This window comes from Erinaceus europaeus, chromosome 21 (genome assembly GCF_950295315.1).
Source record: "Erinaceus europaeus chromosome 21, mEriEur2.1, whole genome shotgun sequence".
NCBI classification, from domain to species: Eukaryota; Metazoa; Chordata; class Mammalia; order Eulipotyphla; family Erinaceidae; genus Erinaceus; species Erinaceus europaeus.
In genome coordinates, this window is record NC_080182.1 from 11,563,796 (window position 1) to 11,582,208 (window position 18,413).

The 18,413-nt window shown below is 52.6% G+C and overlaps 2 protein-coding genes across 2 annotated transcripts; one reads left to right on the forward strand and one right to left on the reverse strand.

Annotated features, from left to right (window-relative positions):
* Window positions 1-1,955: 1,955 nt before the first annotated feature.
* Window positions 1,956-9,467, forward strand: XIRP1 (xin actin binding repeat containing 1). Its single transcript, XM_060180391.1, has 3 exons — window positions 1,956-2,086; window positions 5,643-8,914; window positions 9,330-9,467. The coding sequence occupies exons 2-3, from the start codon at window positions 5,690-5,692 to the stop codon at window positions 9,336-9,338; spliced, it is 3,234 nt and encodes a 1,077-aa protein (XP_060036374.1). The 5' UTR covers window positions 1,956-2,086; window positions 5,643-5,689; the 3' UTR covers window positions 9,339-9,467.
* A 3,801-nt stretch (window positions 9,468-13,268) lies between these two features.
* Window positions 13,269-13,766, reverse strand: LOC132535280 (large ribosomal subunit protein eL27-like). The gene has a single exon (XM_060180392.1). It carries the CDS (start codon window positions 13,728-13,730, stop codon window positions 13,320-13,322), a length of 411 nt encoding a protein of 136 aa, XP_060036375.1. The 5' UTR covers window positions 13,731-13,766; the 3' UTR covers window positions 13,269-13,319.
* Window positions 13,767-18,413: the final 4,647 nt, after the last annotated feature.

Consider the following 18,413-nt stretch of genomic DNA (forward strand, 5'->3'; position numbering starts at 1 on the left):
TACATGTGCTGCCGCCGGGGATTGAACTCAGGACTTCATGCTTGAGAATCCAATGCCTTATCCACTGTACCACCTCCCAGACCAGTCATTTATTTTTCAAAACCACCTTACAAGTCTGGGATATTAAGTTAAATTATTTAATTCTTAGAATTGTCCTAGAAGCCTGGAAGATAGGCTCTCAGTATTCTCAGACAGAAGCCATCTTGTTCCCTGACCCAAAAGGCTGGGACATCACAGCTTTGCCCTACCCTCACCCTCCCATCCCCACCCCACTCCCACACTGGGAGAGCTGGGAGCCTGGGGAGCAGAAGGCTTGGAGAAGGGCCAGAAAGAAGGAAGCAGGAGGGCTGCCCAGATGCCTGTCTCCGAGCCCTTCCGGACCCCCAGGCTGACGTGGGTCCCCAAGACTGATGTTGACTCAATGGAAAAAGTGAGCAGAGCCTGATGTCACTGCCTGGCAGTGGAGGGCACTCGGGATGACCCAAGGGAGGTCTAGTTGTGCCAGGTGGCAAGCGGCACCTGCCCGTCCTCAGACAAGGAACCTGGGCACATGTCCCCGCCACTTGTGCTGAGGCTGGTCCCTGATGCCCCGTCCACACTGGCTCCCTCTAGACCTGAATAACCAGTCTCTGGCCCCTTAGACGCTGGGGTGGGAAGGAGGGGGCAGGCATGACCTCCCCACCCCTTTACACTCCTCCACGCCCACACACACTTCACCTTTAACTGGGAAGCAGATGACTCCAGGGTCAGAAATAGCTGCACGGTCAGTGTTCTGAGTGCCGCCCCTCCCTCCTGTCCATTCCCAGAAAGTCTGGGCCCTGAGTCAGAGGGAAGAGCCCAAAAGTCACCAAAGACCCAGATAATGCATCTGAGAAGTACAAAACCAGTCGCTGGAATTCTTGGAGAACTGGGCACCGAGTGGCAAGTTGAGGCCTGGACAGTCAGATGACTTCCAGAGCCAGCTTCACTCAGGGCTATGGGGCTTGTAGGGGGACAAGAGAGGGGCACATTAGGGGATCAAGGGATGGTGTACTCAGCAGAGTACACATGTTATAGTGCTCAGTGACCCAGGTTCAAGTCCCCAGTCCCCACCTACAAGGAGAGAAGCTTCATGTATGGTGAAGCAGGTTTGCAGGTCTCTCTCTCTCTCTCTCTCTCTCTCTCTCTCTCTCTCTTCATCTCTATCTCCCCCTTCCATCTCAGTCTCACTATATCTCTAACCTATAAATGAATGAATAGATAAGACACTTTTGAAAGGGAGGGGGGAATATTGTCAGAGCAGAGGAATTAGGGAGGAGAGAACCTGAATCTCCCTCATGGCACCTGTCTCCCCCATCTACAGGCACCATAGATACATAATCACGAAAAGCAAGAGGCTGGGCAGTGGCACACCTAGCTGAGTGCACATGTTACAATGCGCAGGGACCCGGGTTCAAGCCCCCAGTCCCCACCTGCAGGGGGAGAATTTCATGAGTGGTGAAGCAGGGCTGCAGGTGTGTCTCTGTCTCTCTCCCTCTCTATCTTCCCCTTCCCTCTTGGTTTCTGGCTGTCTCTATCCAGTAAATAAAGACAATAAAATTAATAAATAATTAAAATATTTTAAAATAAAAAAAGAAAAGATAGAGGTTTGTTCAAAGGAAGGAGGTGGGGGCTCACAGGATGGGGGGAGCAGGTGTCAGATGCCCATCCTTATTCATCCCCTCAAAATAGTCTGGGACACCCGCACCCCGCTCCATGGCTGAGTCATGGAGCACCCAGCCTCTGATCAGACCCTGGGTGAAAGCAACCTCACCTACTCCCCTCCCCCACAGCAAGGACACATAATCAAGTCCCAGACATGGAAGAGGGACTTCCACACCCTAAAAATAACCAAGTCGCTTCATATTCTGAACTTAGCCTCCCTCCCCCCGCCCCCATTGGCAAGATAAAGGCAGCTACCGGGGCTGGCAGGAGACAGAGGCCCAGAGCTGGGCAGCAGGAAGGTACTCGAGGAGCCAAACAGCCTGGACAGTGTCTCAAGAGACAGCAGACCCTTACGCTGCACGGCCACAGACCCCAGCACCCCAGCAGCAAGTGGGACCCCAGGGTGAGTGAGCTGCCGCTCGGTTTTCCATGACAGGGCTGGGATGACTAGGCTGCGAGCCCCTCTGAAGCCCCCGTGGCTGGCTCTCAGGATGGTGTGGGCTACTGGGGGCTCTGGAGAAGGGAGTCTGAGGGCACCATGCATCCGGACGTGGGTGAATGGAGGGGTCTCCCCCCCCGTAAAGAAGAGTTAGCAGGAGCTCCATGGACAGTCTCAGAGTGACTACCACAGGCCCAGAGGTCCACAGAAGGGCAGGTTCAGGCCAGCCTGGCACAATCCAGGAAAGCTTCTAGGCAGAGGAGCAGGCTTGTAGTGATGATTTTTAAAATACAGGTATGGGGGCTGGGTGGTGGTGCACCTGGCTGAGTGTGCATGTTAAAATATGGTGGAATAGCTCCTGTTCAAGTCCAGCCCTCAAGGAATTGAGAGGCGCCTCAGTGCTGTGCTCTTTCAATCCCCCTCTGCCTCTCTGTCTCTATCCTAAAAGAAAAAAAAAGTGAAGCTATGGAGATCCTTGGGCACCAGGTGGGCCTAGAGTCTAGAGGAAACAGTGTGGAAGAGAGGAGGGAGGATGTGAGACTGGGACTGGGGGTGGTGGGCAGGCTGCTGCTGCCCTGTTAGGACAGCCTGTGCCCAGCTGCTGTGGGTGAATGTCTCCTTAGGGCTGGGCTGAGCCCGACTCCCCATATGTGGTGACCTAGGATGGGGTGGGGTGTGTGGAAGACCCAGGCCCTGTGGAAAGCCCAGGGGAAGGTGGGGAACCCAGATCTGAGTCTGGAGACCTGTGGAGGCAGCTGGACTAAAGAGGAACAAAGATGGGGCCACCTTAAGAGATTCATCCGGAGGCCAAGCTCTGGGACACCTCAAGGGACTCACGCCCCCGCCCTTGGGTCGGGAGCCTGTTTGAGGTCTTACTGCTTCTTTGCAGAGCCTTCTGGGACCACCCTCCTTGGGCCTCAGCTTCTCCATCTGAACAAGCAGATCCCCAGGTCCACTGACCTCTGTGTGTCCTTAGGCCTGGCACCCCTGGACTCCATAACAGCTTGTGACCACAGCAGGGCTACTGTAGATTCCTGGGGGTGGGGCTGCTGGCCTGTTCATGCCATCTGCTCTGGTCACAGTAGTGGGGACCAGGATGGGGAGCAGGTGGGGGCAGGCAGGGGGTTGTCATGAAAACTCAAAGACAAAAGGGACTTGTGATGACCCTGCAGAATGAGAGAGAGAGAGATTATCAGAGCATCACTCTGGCATATGCAATGACAGGGATCGAACTCAGGACCTCCTGTGTGAGAAACTAATGCTTTACCCACCGCACCACAAAACAGCAGCAGCAGGGGGCCAGGGAGCTCCCTGGCAGGACCAGAGCCTCCCTCTCCAGCCAGCTCCTCACCTATAATTAGCACACTGGGCCAGGGCCGAAAGAAGGGGTGACATGCTTCTCAATCTTTCCCCACTAGCCTGTGGAGACTGTTAGTATACCTGTCATGAGACAGATAAAGCCCACAGAAGACAGAGACCAGGCCTGGGAGTGGGGGGAGGGGCTCTGAGGGGTGGGGGTGGGTGTAGGAGGTGCTATGGCAGGCAATCTGGGTGACAGCCGTGAAGGGGGAGTGAGAAGAGCAGCCGGGAGCCAGAGGCCAGGAGAGTACACACAGCTAGGGCCAAGTCTGCATGAGCAGGATCAGGGCTGTCCATGCAAAGGCCCCTCTTGTCCTCTTGTCCTTCCTCTCCTTCCTGTGGGTGTCACTCTCAAACTCTCCTGGGGTACATACTGAGGAACACAGGGGCTCCAGAACCCAGAAGAAACTGCATGACCCCTCCAATTTCTTGTAAGTCAGAACCTAATCAGGAACAGCACTAGTCTGATTCCTTCAAGGCGCCACTTTCCTCATCTTTAATCATGAGGAGTCGGGCTAGAAGAACCTCAAGATACCCCTAGTTCAGGCCTTTTGAGTCTGAGTATGACAGAAAAATCCTTCCCTGGAATGGTCAAATCTAGTTCTGCCTAACCACGGGTGAGCCACCCCCGCCCCCAGCCTGGACTTCTACTGCAACATCTGGACTGCTGGCACCTTCTCTCCCCCCCATCCACACCGCCACAGCTCACATGCACCCACGCCCACCCCATCCTACTCTTGCAAAGATTGGAGAGCAAGAGCCTAAATGTTCTAGACCAGCAGGCCCTCCTATGAAAGAGACAAGCGCGCCCTCTAGTGTTTAGAAAATGAATTTCTCCTCCCCTCCAGGGAAAACAGACACCAGTTCAGGGACTCCGCACTACCTGGCTGGGACCCCAGGTGTCAGGATCCCCCATCCTATTCCCTCACCCAGTAACACCTGCCTCAACCCACCCCCCGCAAATAAATGGTTTTGGTAGAGCCAGAGAGATAAAATAGAGTGATTATGCGAAGACTTTCATGCCCGAGGCTCAATTCCCAGCACCACCACAAACCAGAATCCCCAAATTCAATCCCCAGCACCGTCATAAGTAAGAACTGATATTCTTTTATTTTTTTATTATGTTTATTTATTTATTGGATAGAGGCATTCAGAAATCGAGTGGGGAGGGAGAGAAAGAGAGAGGGAGAGAGATACCTGCAGCAGTGCTTCACCACTTTCCCTCTGCAGGTGGGGCCCAGGGGTCTTGAACCTGGGTCCTTGTGCCTTGTAACATGTTCACTCAACCAGTTATGTAACCACTTGGCCCAGAGCTGATGTTCTTTTAAAACAAGAAAAACAGTGGGGGAGATAGCGTAATGGCTATGCAAATAGAGTCTCATGCTTGAGGCTCTAAGGTACCAGGTTCAGTTCCCCCATACCAACACACGCCAGAGCTGAGCAGTACTCTGGGGGGAAATGTCAAGAAAAATAACTGGTTTTGTCAAAGAAAGGCAAATATGGGATTTGTCCAGTGTTGCCACTGAAGTGTGGAAAGACAGAGCTTCCTGGCGAGCAGTGCCCTGCCTGCCTCCTGGCAGCCCAGAGGACTGCAGAAGCCAGGGCCCACTGAGACAGACATAAGACTTGTCACACACCCATGGTGTAGCCAGCAGAGCCCCAGGGGAGGTCTGGGGAGGAAGGAACTTTGCCACCACAGGGCTGGTCTATCCCCATGCTCTCAGTTTTGGCTTATTGTGATGTGGGGGATTGAACCTGAGACTTCGGAGCCTCAGACATGAGTCTCTTTGCATAACCATTATGCTAACCACTCCCCCCAGCAATGCTTTTAAAAAAAATTTTAATATTTATTTATTTTCCATTTTGTTGCTCTTTTTTATTGTGGTTGTAGTTCTTACTGTTGTTGATGTTGATATCATCATTGTTGGATAGAACAAAGAGAAATGGAGCGAGGAGGGGAAGACCAAGAGGGGGAGAGAAAGATAGACACCTGCAGACCTGCTTCACCGCCTGTGAAGTGACTCCCCTGCAGGTGGGGAGCCGGGGGGCTCTAACCAGGATCCTTATGCCGATCCTTGCGCTTCGCACCACATGCACTTAACCAGCTGCGCTACTGCTGGACTCCCCAGCAATGCTTTTTATCTCCACCTTCTCTCCTCAGAACGCTAGCCAACGTGGGACACAGAAAGCCCTCCGTCAACCACCCCGATGGCCACAACAGAGGACCTGCCCCTCCCTCCACCCCCAGCCCTGGAGGACCTGCCCCCGCCACCACCCAAGGAGTCCTTCTCCAAGTACCACCAGCAGCGGCAGGCCAGCGAGCTGCGGCGTCTCTACAGGCATATCCACCCCGAGCTTCGCAAGAACCTGGCCGAAGCCGTGGCTGAGGACCTGGCTGAGGTCCTGAGCTCCGAGGAGCCCACCGAGGGGGACGTCCAGTGCATGCGGTGGATCTTTGAGAATTGGCGGCTGGATGCCATTGGGGACCACGATAGGCCACCTGCCAAGGAGCCGGTGCACAGTGGTGATGTCCAGGCCACCTCCCGCAAGTTTGAAGAAGGTTCCTGGGCCAATGGCGCAGACCAGGAGCCAGCTGAAGCCCGGTCGTTGGGCGGGGATGTGCGCGCAGCCCGCAGGCTGTTTGAGACAAAACCACTGGATGAGCTGACAGGCCAGGCCCAGGAGGCACCCGAGGCCACAGCCAGGGAGCCACCGGCCAGTGGGGATGTCCAGGGCACCAGGATGCTCTTTGAGACACGGCCGTTGGACCGCCTGGGCTCCCGCCCCTCCATCCAGGAGCAGAGCCCCTTGGAGCTGCGCTCGGAGATCCAGGAGCTGAAGGGCGACGTGAAGAAGACCGTGAAGCTGTTCCAGACGGAGCCGCTATGCGCCATCCAGGATGCAGAAGGTGCCATCCATGAGGTCAAGGCTGCCTGCCGGGAGGAGATCCAGAGCAACGCCGTGAGAATGGCCCGCTGGCTCTTTGAGACCAAGCCTCTGGATGCCATCAACCGGGACCCCAGCCAGGTGCGGGTGATCCGGGGGATCTCCCTGGAGGAGGGGGCCAGCACTGACGTCAGTGCAACTCGCTGGATCTTTGAGACACAGCCCCTGGACGCCATCCGGGAGATAGTGGTGGATGAGAAGGACTTCCAGGCGTCCCCAGACCTCATCCCTCCCGGCCCGCACGTGCAGCAGCAGCGGCGTCTGTTTGAGACACGGGCGCTAGACACCATCAAAGGGGAAGATGAGGCTGGAGCAGAGGCACCCCCCAAAGAGGAAGTGGTACCAGGAGATGTCCGCTCCACGCTCTGGTTATTTGAGACAAAGCCCCTGGACACCCCCAAGGACAGCATCCAAGTTGGACACCTGCAGCGTGTGGGCCCCCAGGAGGATGAGGGGCTCCCGCCTGAGCATCTATCCCCCACCTGGGGTGCCCCTCAGAGGGATGGGGTGAAGGGAGATGTGAAGACCTTCAAGAACCTTTTCGAGACCCTCCCCCTGGACAGCATCAGGGCAGAAGGAGCTGACACTGCCGAGAAGCCCCTGGAGGCAGGAGGGTCCCCAGTGTATACCCTTCAGGATGGCAAAGGTCACCTGCACGCCCTGACCTCTGTAAGCAGGGAGCAGGTGGTGGGAGGTGAAGTGCAAGGCTACAAGTGGATGTTTGAGACACAGCCCCTGGACCGGCTGGGCCGAAGCTTAAGCACTGTGGACGTGGTGCGGGGCATCACCCGCCAGGAAGTAGCAGCTGGAGATGTGGCCACTGCCCGCTGGCTCTTTGAGACCCAGCCCCTGGAGGTAATCCACCAGCAGGAGAGGCAGGAACGGCAGGAAGAAGAAGGGAAGAGGCAGGGTGGCCCCCAGTCTGAGGCGCCCCCAAAGGGAGATGTGCAGACCATCCGCTGGTTGTTCGAGACATACCCCATGAGTGAGCTGGCAAAGAAGCAAGGGTCAGGGATCATCACAGACCCTTCAAGAAAGGCCAAGGCCCAGTCTTGCACCTGGATGTTCACACCTCAATCCCTGGACCATCCAGAAGATTCTAGGGAGCAGCACCTACAAGTTAACCAGGTCCAGGTTGAGGGGAGACAGACAGACAGACATGTCTTTGAGAATGAGCCTCTGCAGGACTCAGACCACCCCTGTGGAAGGGGCCCAGTGCGCTACTGCAGCCGTGTGGAGATCCCCTCTGGGCAGGTGTCCCGGCAGAAGGACGTCTTCCAGGCCCTGGAGACAGGCAGCAGAGAAGAGCAGGGGCCCAGGGTCCATCCTGAGCCCATCCCCACTGGCTCTGTGCACAAGTTCACCTGGCTCTTTGAGAACTGCCCCATGGGCTCCCTGGCAGTGAAGAATGTCCGAGGGGATAGCCTCCAGGAGCAGCCGGTGGCCACTGCAGGCAGCAGATTGCCAGAAAGGCAGGAGACGGCCGCTGAGGGGACTCTACGGATTCTGCACACCACGCCTGGCATCCTGCACCGAGGTGGCGTCCTCATGGAGACCCGAGGCCCTGGGGAGCTCTGCCTCGCCAAGTATGTGCTCCCCGGCCTGGGGCAAGGTGCGCCCCACATCCGGAAGGAAGAGCTGGTGGATGGCGAGCTGCCCAGGATAGTCCGCCAGGTGCTGCAACGGCCCGAAGTGGCCCAGCAGGCGCTGCTGGTGCAGGAGGACCCAGCAGGTCAGCTCCGGCTCAAGCCCCTGAGACTGCCACCTCCAGGCAGCAGTGGAAATATGGAAGACTTGGACCCTGAGTTCCAGCAGTTGCTGGCCTGCGCCCTGGGAACCTCAGTGATGCGGACGGGGCTGGTGATGCAGGAGATGGAGCAGGGCCTGGTGACACTGACCGCCTACTGCCTGCAGCCCCGGCCAAGCGGCAGCAGGGTCCCTGAGAGGAGCAGCGTGCAGCTGTTGGCCAGCTGCATTGACAAGGGGGACCTGAGCGGCCTGCACAGTCTGCGGTGGGAGCCTCCGGCTGACGCAAGTCCAGCTGCAGCTAGCGAGGGGGCCCAAAAGCTGACCCCAACGGAAAACATCATCCATGTGTCCCCACTAGACCCAGGCATGGGGGTGGGGCATCAGGGCAGCCCAGGGCCCTGCCCTCCACAGGCCATCAGAAAGGCAGTGCCCCTGGCTGGGGAGGAAAAGCAGAAAAATGGTGGCACTGGGCAGCTCCGGAAGCCAGAAGCAGCTGGGGCAGTACTCCCAGTGCCTGGGGCCCCAGAGCTCCAGACCACCACGTTGCGGGTGGCAACGGCAGGAGCCCCAAGCCTGCACCAGCATGTTCTGGACCAGCACAAGCAGGGTCCCACCCCAGGAGCCACCTTCACGTCCTTCCAGAACATTCTTCCACAAGCAGCGGTCACCACCACTGGCACTACCCATACCAGGCCAGTAACTGGAGGTGACCCCAGGATCTCACCAGCCCCCAGAAAGGTCAGTGGGGAACAAGAAGCACTCCCCAGAGGGATGCCCAGGGGGTGGGTGACTGTTCAGGATGGTGTCTATACAGCTCGCCCAGTGAGGACCTTTGACTCACCTGGGGGTGTCCAGTCCTCTGAGAGAGAGCCGCCACCACCGGGCCAAGACACTGCCTGCTCAGTCCACATTCCTGACCCACTCCAAGAAGGCCCAGGCCAGAGTGTTGGACCCAGGCAGGAGGAACCTGAGGGCTGCACACAGAGGGCCCAGGGGCCTCCAGAGAAGGACAGGGCAGGCCATGACCCAAGGGGCCCCCAAGCTGCAGAGGCCACCCTAAAGGCCCATCACACTCTGGTCTCCGGGCCTCAGGCTGCAGGTGCCAGCCTGCACTCCCATAATTCCTCTGTTCCTCCTCCTCCTCCTCTCTCAGCTGCTGTGACAGGACCTGACTTGCAAGGCCGAGCCCAACACGACGCGGACCCCATCGGCCAGGCCTCCAAACCCGCACAGTTCCCCACTCTCCACTCCCACAGCAGTCTTGCTGGCCTGAAAATCCGTGAGGACCCACAGACAGAGACCCTGAAACTGGAATCCACCAGGCCCCCAAGGAAGAAGCCCCAGCTACCCCCGAAACCTGCACACCTCAGCCAGATCCCTCCTCCTCAGAGGCTGCCCAAGCTGCAGGCTCTCTCTCATGGACTCTCCAAGGAGGTGAGGCAAGGAGAATACAAAGGAGCTGAGAGACACATGGCCACCCCTCAGCCAGCCAAGGCCCCCGCTACAGGTCAGGGCTGCAAGTCTCTGCCTAAAGGCCCCACTGGGCGGAGACAACCCAGCTTTCAACATGGCACCAGCACTATGGCCCCCAGGTCCATGAAGAGTCAGGCTGTGGACAGCGGTTTCCAGAACCCTGAGCCTCCCAAGGCCTCAGCTCTCAGCAGTGGCCCCGTCTCACCACAGCAGGGTTCCAGTCCCCCTGGAGAGAGACCCGTGGAAAGCTCCCACCCAGGGGCTCCTGGGAGCCTTGAGAAACTGCAGGGGTGCCAGCAAGAGCTCTGGGGCCTCATGAACCAGGTGCAAGCCCTAGAGAAGGAGGCAGCATGCAGCATGGACATGGGGGCCCTGCAGAGGCTCACGGAGGAGGCACCTCAGCTGAGAGGGGTCCCTCGGGTCCCTGCTTCCCCTTGCAAAACTGAGCTTCCAGTGGAGCAGGCCTTCGGGGAGCTGACGAGGGTCAGCACGGAAGTGGCCAGACTGAAAGAACAGACGCTGGCCAGGCTGCTGGACATTGAGGCAGCAGTACACAAGGCCCTCAGCTCCATGTCAAGCCTGCAGCCTGAGGCTGGCCCAGGAGACCATGCCCAGGGAAAGCCAGAGGACCCCGGTGCCCACAGGGTCAGTGTCATGAGCAGAGCCAGGCCCAGCCGCTCAGGCCAAGATAACAAAGACCAAACTGCGGCCGACTGCCAAGCTGAGGCCGCATGCCATACCGAGGTCAGGAACCAAACCAAGGTCAGAGGCCACCCAGAGGTCAAAGGTCAAGCAGCCTCAACCACCCTTTCCACCAGAAGGTTAGAGACACTGAGAGAAGACTCGGGCCTCCCTCAAGTCCTGCCTTCCACCAGAGACACATGTTCCTCCCCAAGCTTCATCTCCATTGAGTCAACCACAAGGAAACTTCCAGAAATGCCCAGCCCCAAGGATAACCTAGATGTCTCACACTCAACCCAGGACAAGACAGGGATCCCCCAGTGCTCTGGACAGCTCAGACCTGCCCCAGCCTCAGGGCACAAGAGTGTTCTGGAGCTGCAGACTGGGCCTGGTAGCTCCCAGCGCTGTGGAACCACTAGAACTGTGACTGAGCAGTATGAGGAGGTGGATGAATTTGGGAACACCATCATGTCCTCTTCCATAGTCACCGAGCAGACAGAGCTGCCCAGGGGTCCAGGGGTCCACCTGGGGCTACACATCTCGCCCTCGCCCCAGCAGTTTCTGCACAGAGGCCTAGCTGAGCCCTGAGACCACTCCCAGACAGCTGCCCAGTGAGTCCCTTTGCCTCTCACCACCGTCTCTGCCTGTCCCTGGTGCACCTTCCGCCAAGATCCCCAGGCGGGGTGGGGGTGGGGTGCACAAATGAAACAGGGACCAAGGAAAAAGGGCATTCTCAAGACTTGTGCATAGTTTCCTTTGGTAGGTTCTATCAATGGACCTGGTTCCTGCAAAAGAGGAGGAGGTTGGTAAAACAAAACAAAACAAAACAAACCCAACAAGTGTAGCTCAGACATAGGAGTAGGATGGGGGGGGGGGTCACATCTGTTAACGGAGGGTGTCACCTGTACAGAAACCTGCCCTTGGAACTCAGGAGGTGGCACAGTGAATAAGTGTTGGATTCAAGCCTGAGGTCCCGAGTTTGGCCCCTGGCACCATATATGCCAGAGTGGTAGAGTGTGTCTATCTCTCTCATCAATCAGTAAATAAATAAGTAAACCAGAAGCCCGTGTTCCTTACACAGGTCTGGCCCACACACCAGCGTGTATGACTCATTGCTACCACCTGAGATGAAGTCCAAAGTGACACTCCACCCTCCACCTTAATTTTTTTTTTTTATTATGAGTCAGAATGTCCTAAAAGGCTTTCTTCTCCTTAGTTCCTGGTGAGAACAGGCTCCAGTGGACATGGGTTTGGTCTCTGTTTAGGGCTGGGCTGAGAATTCTAGAAGGGTCATACTCCAGGTCTTTCATCACTATCTCCATCATCCAGCTAATCATCCTGAGGGCCCAGAGGTTACCCCAGAAAATATTAGAGATATCCCTAGAAACAAATAGGCCACCTCTCTGCCCCATACTCTGTACCTCAAATGGGAGGGACACATTGTGAATAAATTTCAGTTTTATTCTCCACTGTATGTCTAGGAGTCCATCTGTTCCCGTCTGTGTGCCTGCTGCGTGTGGGGAGCCAGCCAAGACCTGAACACTCCCACACCTTTACTTTGGTGCAATACACCCAAATCCAATCCAAGCTGTGCTTTGTGTTTTCCCTTCTGTAGCAGATAGTTTCTTTAAGAGGGTGGTCTGGAGGATGGTGCAGTGGATAAAGCACTGGATTCTCAAGCATGAGGTCCCAAGTTCAGTCCTTGGCAGCACATGTGCCAGAGTGATGACTGCTTCTTTCTCTCTCCTCTCCTATCTTTCTCATTAATAAGTAAACTAATTAAATATTTTTAAAAGAAAGAATTTTTAAGAGGAAAGCAATATATGACTAAACAAAAACGTCATCCCATAAGAATAACTTTAGCGTGGTCCAGGAGGTAGCGCAGTGGATAAAGCATCGGACTCTCGAGCGTGAGGTCCTGAGTTCAGTCCCAGGCAGCACATGTGCCAGAGTGATATCTGGCTCTTTCTCTCTACTCCTATGTTTCCCATTAATAAATAAGTAAAATCTTTAAAAATAATAATAATAGCTTTAGCTTAGGGGCCAGGTGGTGGCACACCCGGTTAAGCACACACATTACAGTGAGCAAGGTCCCTGGTTCAAGCCCCCGGTCTCCACCTGCAGGGGTAAAGCTTCACGAGTGCTGAAACAGGGCTCCAGGTGTCCCTGTCTCTCTCCCTCTCTGTCTCTCCTTCCTCTCTTAATTTCTCTTTGTCTCTATCCAAGTATAAATAAATAAATAATTTTTTTAAATTACTTTAGCTTGAATGGCCCAGAAGAGCTCTCTCTGGAAGTGATCTGAAGGGTAGCAGAGAACTGAGTAGTTGGAGGCAGTGTCCGGGGGGAGGAGAAGGAGGGCAGGTGGGCGGGGTCCCTGTGAGGCCTCCCCCCGCGCGCCGCACACCTGCCGCCACACGGCCGGCTCCTCCTTTCTGCCGCCGAGAGGGCGTGGCTGCTTTCGGGAGGCGGGACCACGAAGTCCAGACTCCGCCCACAGGACCCGCCCACAATGTGTTTCCTCCGGCCGTCGCCAGGGTGACAGTGACATCACAGGGGACTGGCGCGCGGCCAGGGGCGGGTTCAGAGCGCCAGACGTCGGACGCCAGTGCGCGCCGCCCTGGCTCCTGGCCTCCCCCGGATTCCCGACGGAAGCTGGGTTCCGGGCCTCGCCCTGGTGGCCGCCCCTCCCGGCCAGACCTGCGGGACCTTCTCTGTGTCCCCACTGTCCCCAGCATCCTCGTGCCCAGCCAGTGGCCAGTTTCGCTGTCCTGGCCTCTGCCTGCGCGCACTGCTGCAAAAGCACCGCCTCAGCCTGAAAGCCTGATCTTTTCTTTCTTTCTTTCTTTCTTTTTTTTTTTGCTCACCAGGGTTGTTTGCTGGGACTCGGTGCCTGCACAACGAATCCACTACTTCCAGCGGCCATATTTTATTTTTTCCCTTTTTGTTTTATTTTTATTTTTTTTAACTTTTAATGACTGAAACAAAATGTCTAAAATCGTAGTTTTGGGAAGAACCATTTGTTCTTGCCAGTCTTGTACCTTTCCTCAAACTTGACTTTTGCCTCTCGACGTGCCTTGCGTTTAAGGGCAGGATCTCGGAAGACATCCTTGTTGACAACAGTTTTGTCCAAGGGGATATCCACAGAGTACCTCGTGGGCATAAGGTGATTGTAATTATAAACTTTCACGAAAGACTTGATCTTTGACCTCTTGGCGATTTTCTTCTTGCCCATGGCAGCTGTCACTTTGCGTGGATAACGGTCAATCCCAGCCACCAGAGCACGGCTGTATGGCCTGTCTGAGGTGCCATCATCAATGTTCTTCACGATGACGGCTTTGCGTCCAGAGTAGCGTCCGGCCAAAACCAGCACCACCTTCCCGGACTTCATAAACTTGCCCATTTCGACAGCAGCCACCAGGGCCTACAACAAAAAAGCCCTTTTTGTTTTATTTTATATTTCCTTATTATCTTATATTTTATTTTTTTTTTCTTTTTTTATAAATAATTTATTTCTTTATTGGGGAACTAATGTTTTACATTCAACAGTAAATACAATAGTTTGTACATGCATAACATTCCCCAGATTCCCATTTAACAATACAACCCCCACTATGTCATTCATCATCTTTCATGGACCTGTATTCTCCCCAACCACCCACCCACCCACCCCAGAGTCTTTTACTTTGGTGTAATACTCCAATTCCATGTCAGGTTCGACTTGTGTTTTCTTTTCTGATCTTGTTTTTCAACTTCGGCCTGAGAGTGAGATCATCCCATATTCATCCTTCTGTTTCTGACTTATTTCACTCAACATGATTTTTTCTTTTCTTTTTTTTTTTAATGTCTTTATTGGGGGATTAATGTTTTACAGTCAACAGTAAATACAACAGTTTGTACATGCATAACATTCCTCAGCTTCCTTATGTTGTGTTAGTGGGTAAATTCTGTGTATGATTAACCACTGTCTCCATGTGTGTTCCTTTTTTTTTTAAAATAATTTATTTCTTTATTGGGGAATTAATGTTTACTTTCAACAGTAAATACAATAGTTTGTACATGCATAATATTTCCCAGATTCCCATTTAACAATACAACCCCCACTATGTCATTCATCATCTTTCATGGACCTGTATTCTCCCCACCCACCCACCCACCCCAGAGTCTTTTACTTTGGTGTAATACTCCAATTCCATTTCAGGTTCAACTTGTGTTTTCTTTTCTAGTCTTGTTTTTCAACTTCGGCCTGAGAGTGAGATCATCCCATATTCATCCTTCAGTTTCTGACTTATTTCACTCAACATGATTTTTTCAAGGTCCATCCAAGATCGGCTGAAAACGGTGAAGTCACCATTTTTTACAGCTGAGTAGTATTCCATTGTGTATATAGACCACAACTTGCTCAGCCACTCATCTGTTGTTGGACACCTGGGTTGCTTCCAGGTTTTGGCTATTACAAATTGTGCTGCCAAGAACATATGTGTACACAGATCTTTTTGGATGGATGTGTTGGGTTCCTTAGGATATATTCCCAGGAGGGGAATTGCAGGGTCATAGGGTAGGTCCATTTCTAGCCTTCTGAGAGTTCTCCAGACTGTTCTCCACAGAGGTTGGACCCATTGACATTCCCACCAGCAGTGCAGGAGGGTTCCTTTGACCCCACAGCCTCTCCAGCATTTGCTGCTGTTACCTTTTCTGATGTGTGACATTCTCACAGGAGTGAAGTGATATCTCATTGTTGTCTTGATTTGCATTTCTCTGACAATCAGAGACTTGGAGCATTTTTTCATGTGTTTCTCGGCCTTTTGGATCTCTTCTGTGGTGAATATTCTGTCCAAGTCCTCCCCCCATTTTTGGATGGGGTTATTTGTTGTCTTGTTGTTGAGTCTGGCAAGCTCTCTATATATGTTGGTTATTAAACTCTTATCTGATGTATGGCATGTAAAGATCTTCTCCCATTCTGCGAGGGGTCTCTTTGTTTGGGTAGTGGTTTCTTTTGCTGTGAAGAAGCTTTTTCATTTGATGTAGTCCCATAGCTTTATACTTGCCTTAGTCTTCCTTGATGTTTCACTTATTTTTTATGTATTGCATAGAGAAATTGAGAGGCATGGGAAGATAGAGATCGAGAAAGAGAGCGGGGGGAGCCAGCACAATAGTTACACAAAGAGACTCTCATGCCTGAGTCTCCAAGGTCCCAGGTTCAGTCCTCTGCACCATCATAAACCAGAATTGATTAGTGCTCTGGTTAAAAAAAAAAAAAAAAAAAAAAAAAAGGAGACAGACTGACACCTGCAGCATTGCCTCACCACTCACAGCTTTCCCCTGCAGGTGGGGACCAGGGCTTTGTGCATAGTAACCTGTGCTCAACCAGGTGCGCCACCGCCTGGCCCCTATTATTATTATTTTATTTGATAAGACTGAGACAAATGGGAGATAGAAAGAGAAACTGCAGACCTGCTTCACCCCTGCACGTGGGGAGTGGGGGCTTGAACCCAGGTTCTTGTATATGATAACATGTGTGCTCAAATGGGTGTGCCATTGCTCAGAATCTTTTTCTTCTGAGGGGGAAGAGGGAGACTTTGAAACCTCAGGCAAGAGAGTCTTTTCGCATAGTCATTATGCTATCTCCTCCACCTTTCTAAGCTCTTCCTTCCTATCTTTTGAAAGGACACCTAGCTTGGGAATATGGAACTATAGCCCTGTAACAATAAAAATCCTGTAAATAAATATTTCCTCTATAAAGTGATCAAAAGTGAATTTAAAAATAGAGGAGTGGTCCGGGAGGTGGCGCAGTGGCTAAGGCACTAGACTCTCAAGCATGAGGTCCTGAGTTCGATCCCCGGCAGCACATGTACCACAGTGATGGCTGGTTCTTTCTCTCCTCCTATCTTTCTCATGAATAAAAAAATAAATTCTAAAAAAAAAAAAATTAAAAAAAATAGAGAGAGGAGGGACCAGGAGGTGGCACACCTAGTTAAGCGCACATACTACATCATGCAAGGACCCAGGTTCAAGCCCCTGGTCCCCACCTGAAGGGGGAAAGCTTCACAAGTGGGGGAGCAGAGCTGCAGGTGTCTCTCTGTCTCTCTCCATCTCTATCAATCCCTAACCTCTCAGTTTCTCTCTGTCTCTATCCAATAATAAATAGAATTTTAAAAATAAAAATAAATTTAAAAAAAAGATTAGAGAGATAATACTATTATGCCAAAAGACTTTCATGCTTGAGGTTCAGTGGTTCCATATTCAAACACCAGTACCTGGTGTTGTGGCTAAAAATTAAGTCTCAAGGGCTTCCAGAGGTGGCGCAGTGATAAAGCACACAGTGCTGTGCTCGTGCGGAGGCCTTGGGCTTGATCCCCATCAAGGCTAAACTGACTAAATAAAGATAGCTGGGACTAGCTCTGATTTCTCTATCTCTCTCAATTAAAATAAAAACAAAGGAAGAGATAAGCAATTCTCATCCCTGCAAAAGACCCTCCCTGATCCACCCCCCTCTGAGGAGGCTTTCTTCCCAGTTACAGAGCTATTTTAGGTTTTCCAGAGACTCTGTCACAATTACTATCTTGCTCCTGTATTTGTTTATTGTCAACATTCTAGATGCTAGTCCTGCAGGGCAAGCCACCTCAAACTTAGCAGTTTGAACCACATCTTTATGATGCCCTGACCCCCATTCTGCGGGTCAGGAGTTTGCACAAAGCAGTGTGGATGGCTTATCTTTGAGCCAGGCTGTGTGATCTCAGCTGGGAAGACTCAGAGGCTAGGGATAATTTCACAGCTAAAATCTGGAAACATCTGACTCACTCACAGGTGTGGCAGTTGATGCTGGCTGTTGGTTGGGCCTTAGAATGGTGCAAAAACACGTAGCTGTTCAATCCATGTTTTAGAATGAATAAATAAAGGTTTGGCTCTTCTCTCTGGAGGTATATTTCCTGCCCCCGTCCTTGGTTTTGGCCTTTTCTGCCCTTGAGGAAGCCTTCTGTTGTTGGCCCTTGAAGATGAGCATCAAGTAGACAGTCAGATCGCCGAGATAGTGCTGGTTTTTCCAGACTGCTTCAACAAGCTAGTATCTCAGTAAAACAAGACACAGATTTTTGTTTCCCAGTGGGTATGAAAGGTAGGTTTAGCCTGTACTGTAGTCAGTTGAATGCACAATAGTGTTATGTTTTAAAACCACAACATACATCCCTTAATTAAAAGGACTTTATTGCTACGTTGCTAACCATCACCTGTGCTTGACACAGGGTTGCCACCCCTCCCACTGGTTAAAAGTGCGGTAGGAGTGAAGTGTCACAAGCCCAAGGGGACTAAAAGAAGACATGCCTGAAGTTTGTTGTTGTTGAGGGTGAGGGGGTGGAAGGGCAGTTACTGCTAAGAAGTAAGTAGCCAAAGCAGGAACAGTTTTCTACTGCGGGGCTTTTGATGAACCAGTCTGCCTCACTCTGAACTCTGGAAATACCCTGGTGAAAACTGGAAGGCAGTCCTGGGGGGATGGGGTTTCCAAAAGGGTGCCTCAGGCAGCAGGGAGGGGTTTGGAATGCCTGCCGGTCAGGAGATCTGGGCAAGAGGTGGCCCTGAAGCCACCCACCCACATGCCTGCCTAGGTACTCAGATTCCTCATGCTTTGTTATTGCTGACAGACCTTCCATCTGATGCTTCTGAGGTCCTAAAGCACATATAGTTTCTCCTTTTCCTGAAAGGGTAGTAGCACAGGGACAAGACAAAAAAAAAAAAAAAAAAACTGGCCTAAGCTTCCCCCATCCCCCCCTTTTATTTTGTTTTTAAAGGTTTATTAGTTTTTTTTTTTAATTTAAATTTTATTTATTTATTTACTAGAACAGAGGAAAAATTGAGAGGGGGGCCGGGTGGTGGTGCACCTGGTTGAGCGCACATGTTACAGTGCACAAGGACCCTGTTCAGGTCCCCAGTCCCCACCAGCAGGGTGGAAAGCTTTACAAGTGGTAAAGCAGAGCTGCAGGTGTCTTTCTGTTTCCCTCTCTATCTTCCCTTTCCCTCTCAATTGCTGGCTATCTCTAGCCAATAAAGATAGTAAAAAAAAAAAAAAAAAAAAACTGTAGGATAGGAGGGG

Excerpts from the sequence above, each read along its gene's own strand:
- XIRP1 (XM_060180391.1), top strand. The coding sequence starts at position 5,690 with ATGGCCACAACAGAGGACCTGCCCCTCCCTCCACCCCCAGCCCTGGAG.
- LOC132535280 (XM_060180392.1), bottom strand. The coding sequence starts at position 13,730 with ATGGGCAAGTTTATGAAGTCCGGGAAGGTGGTGCTGGTTTTGGCCGGA.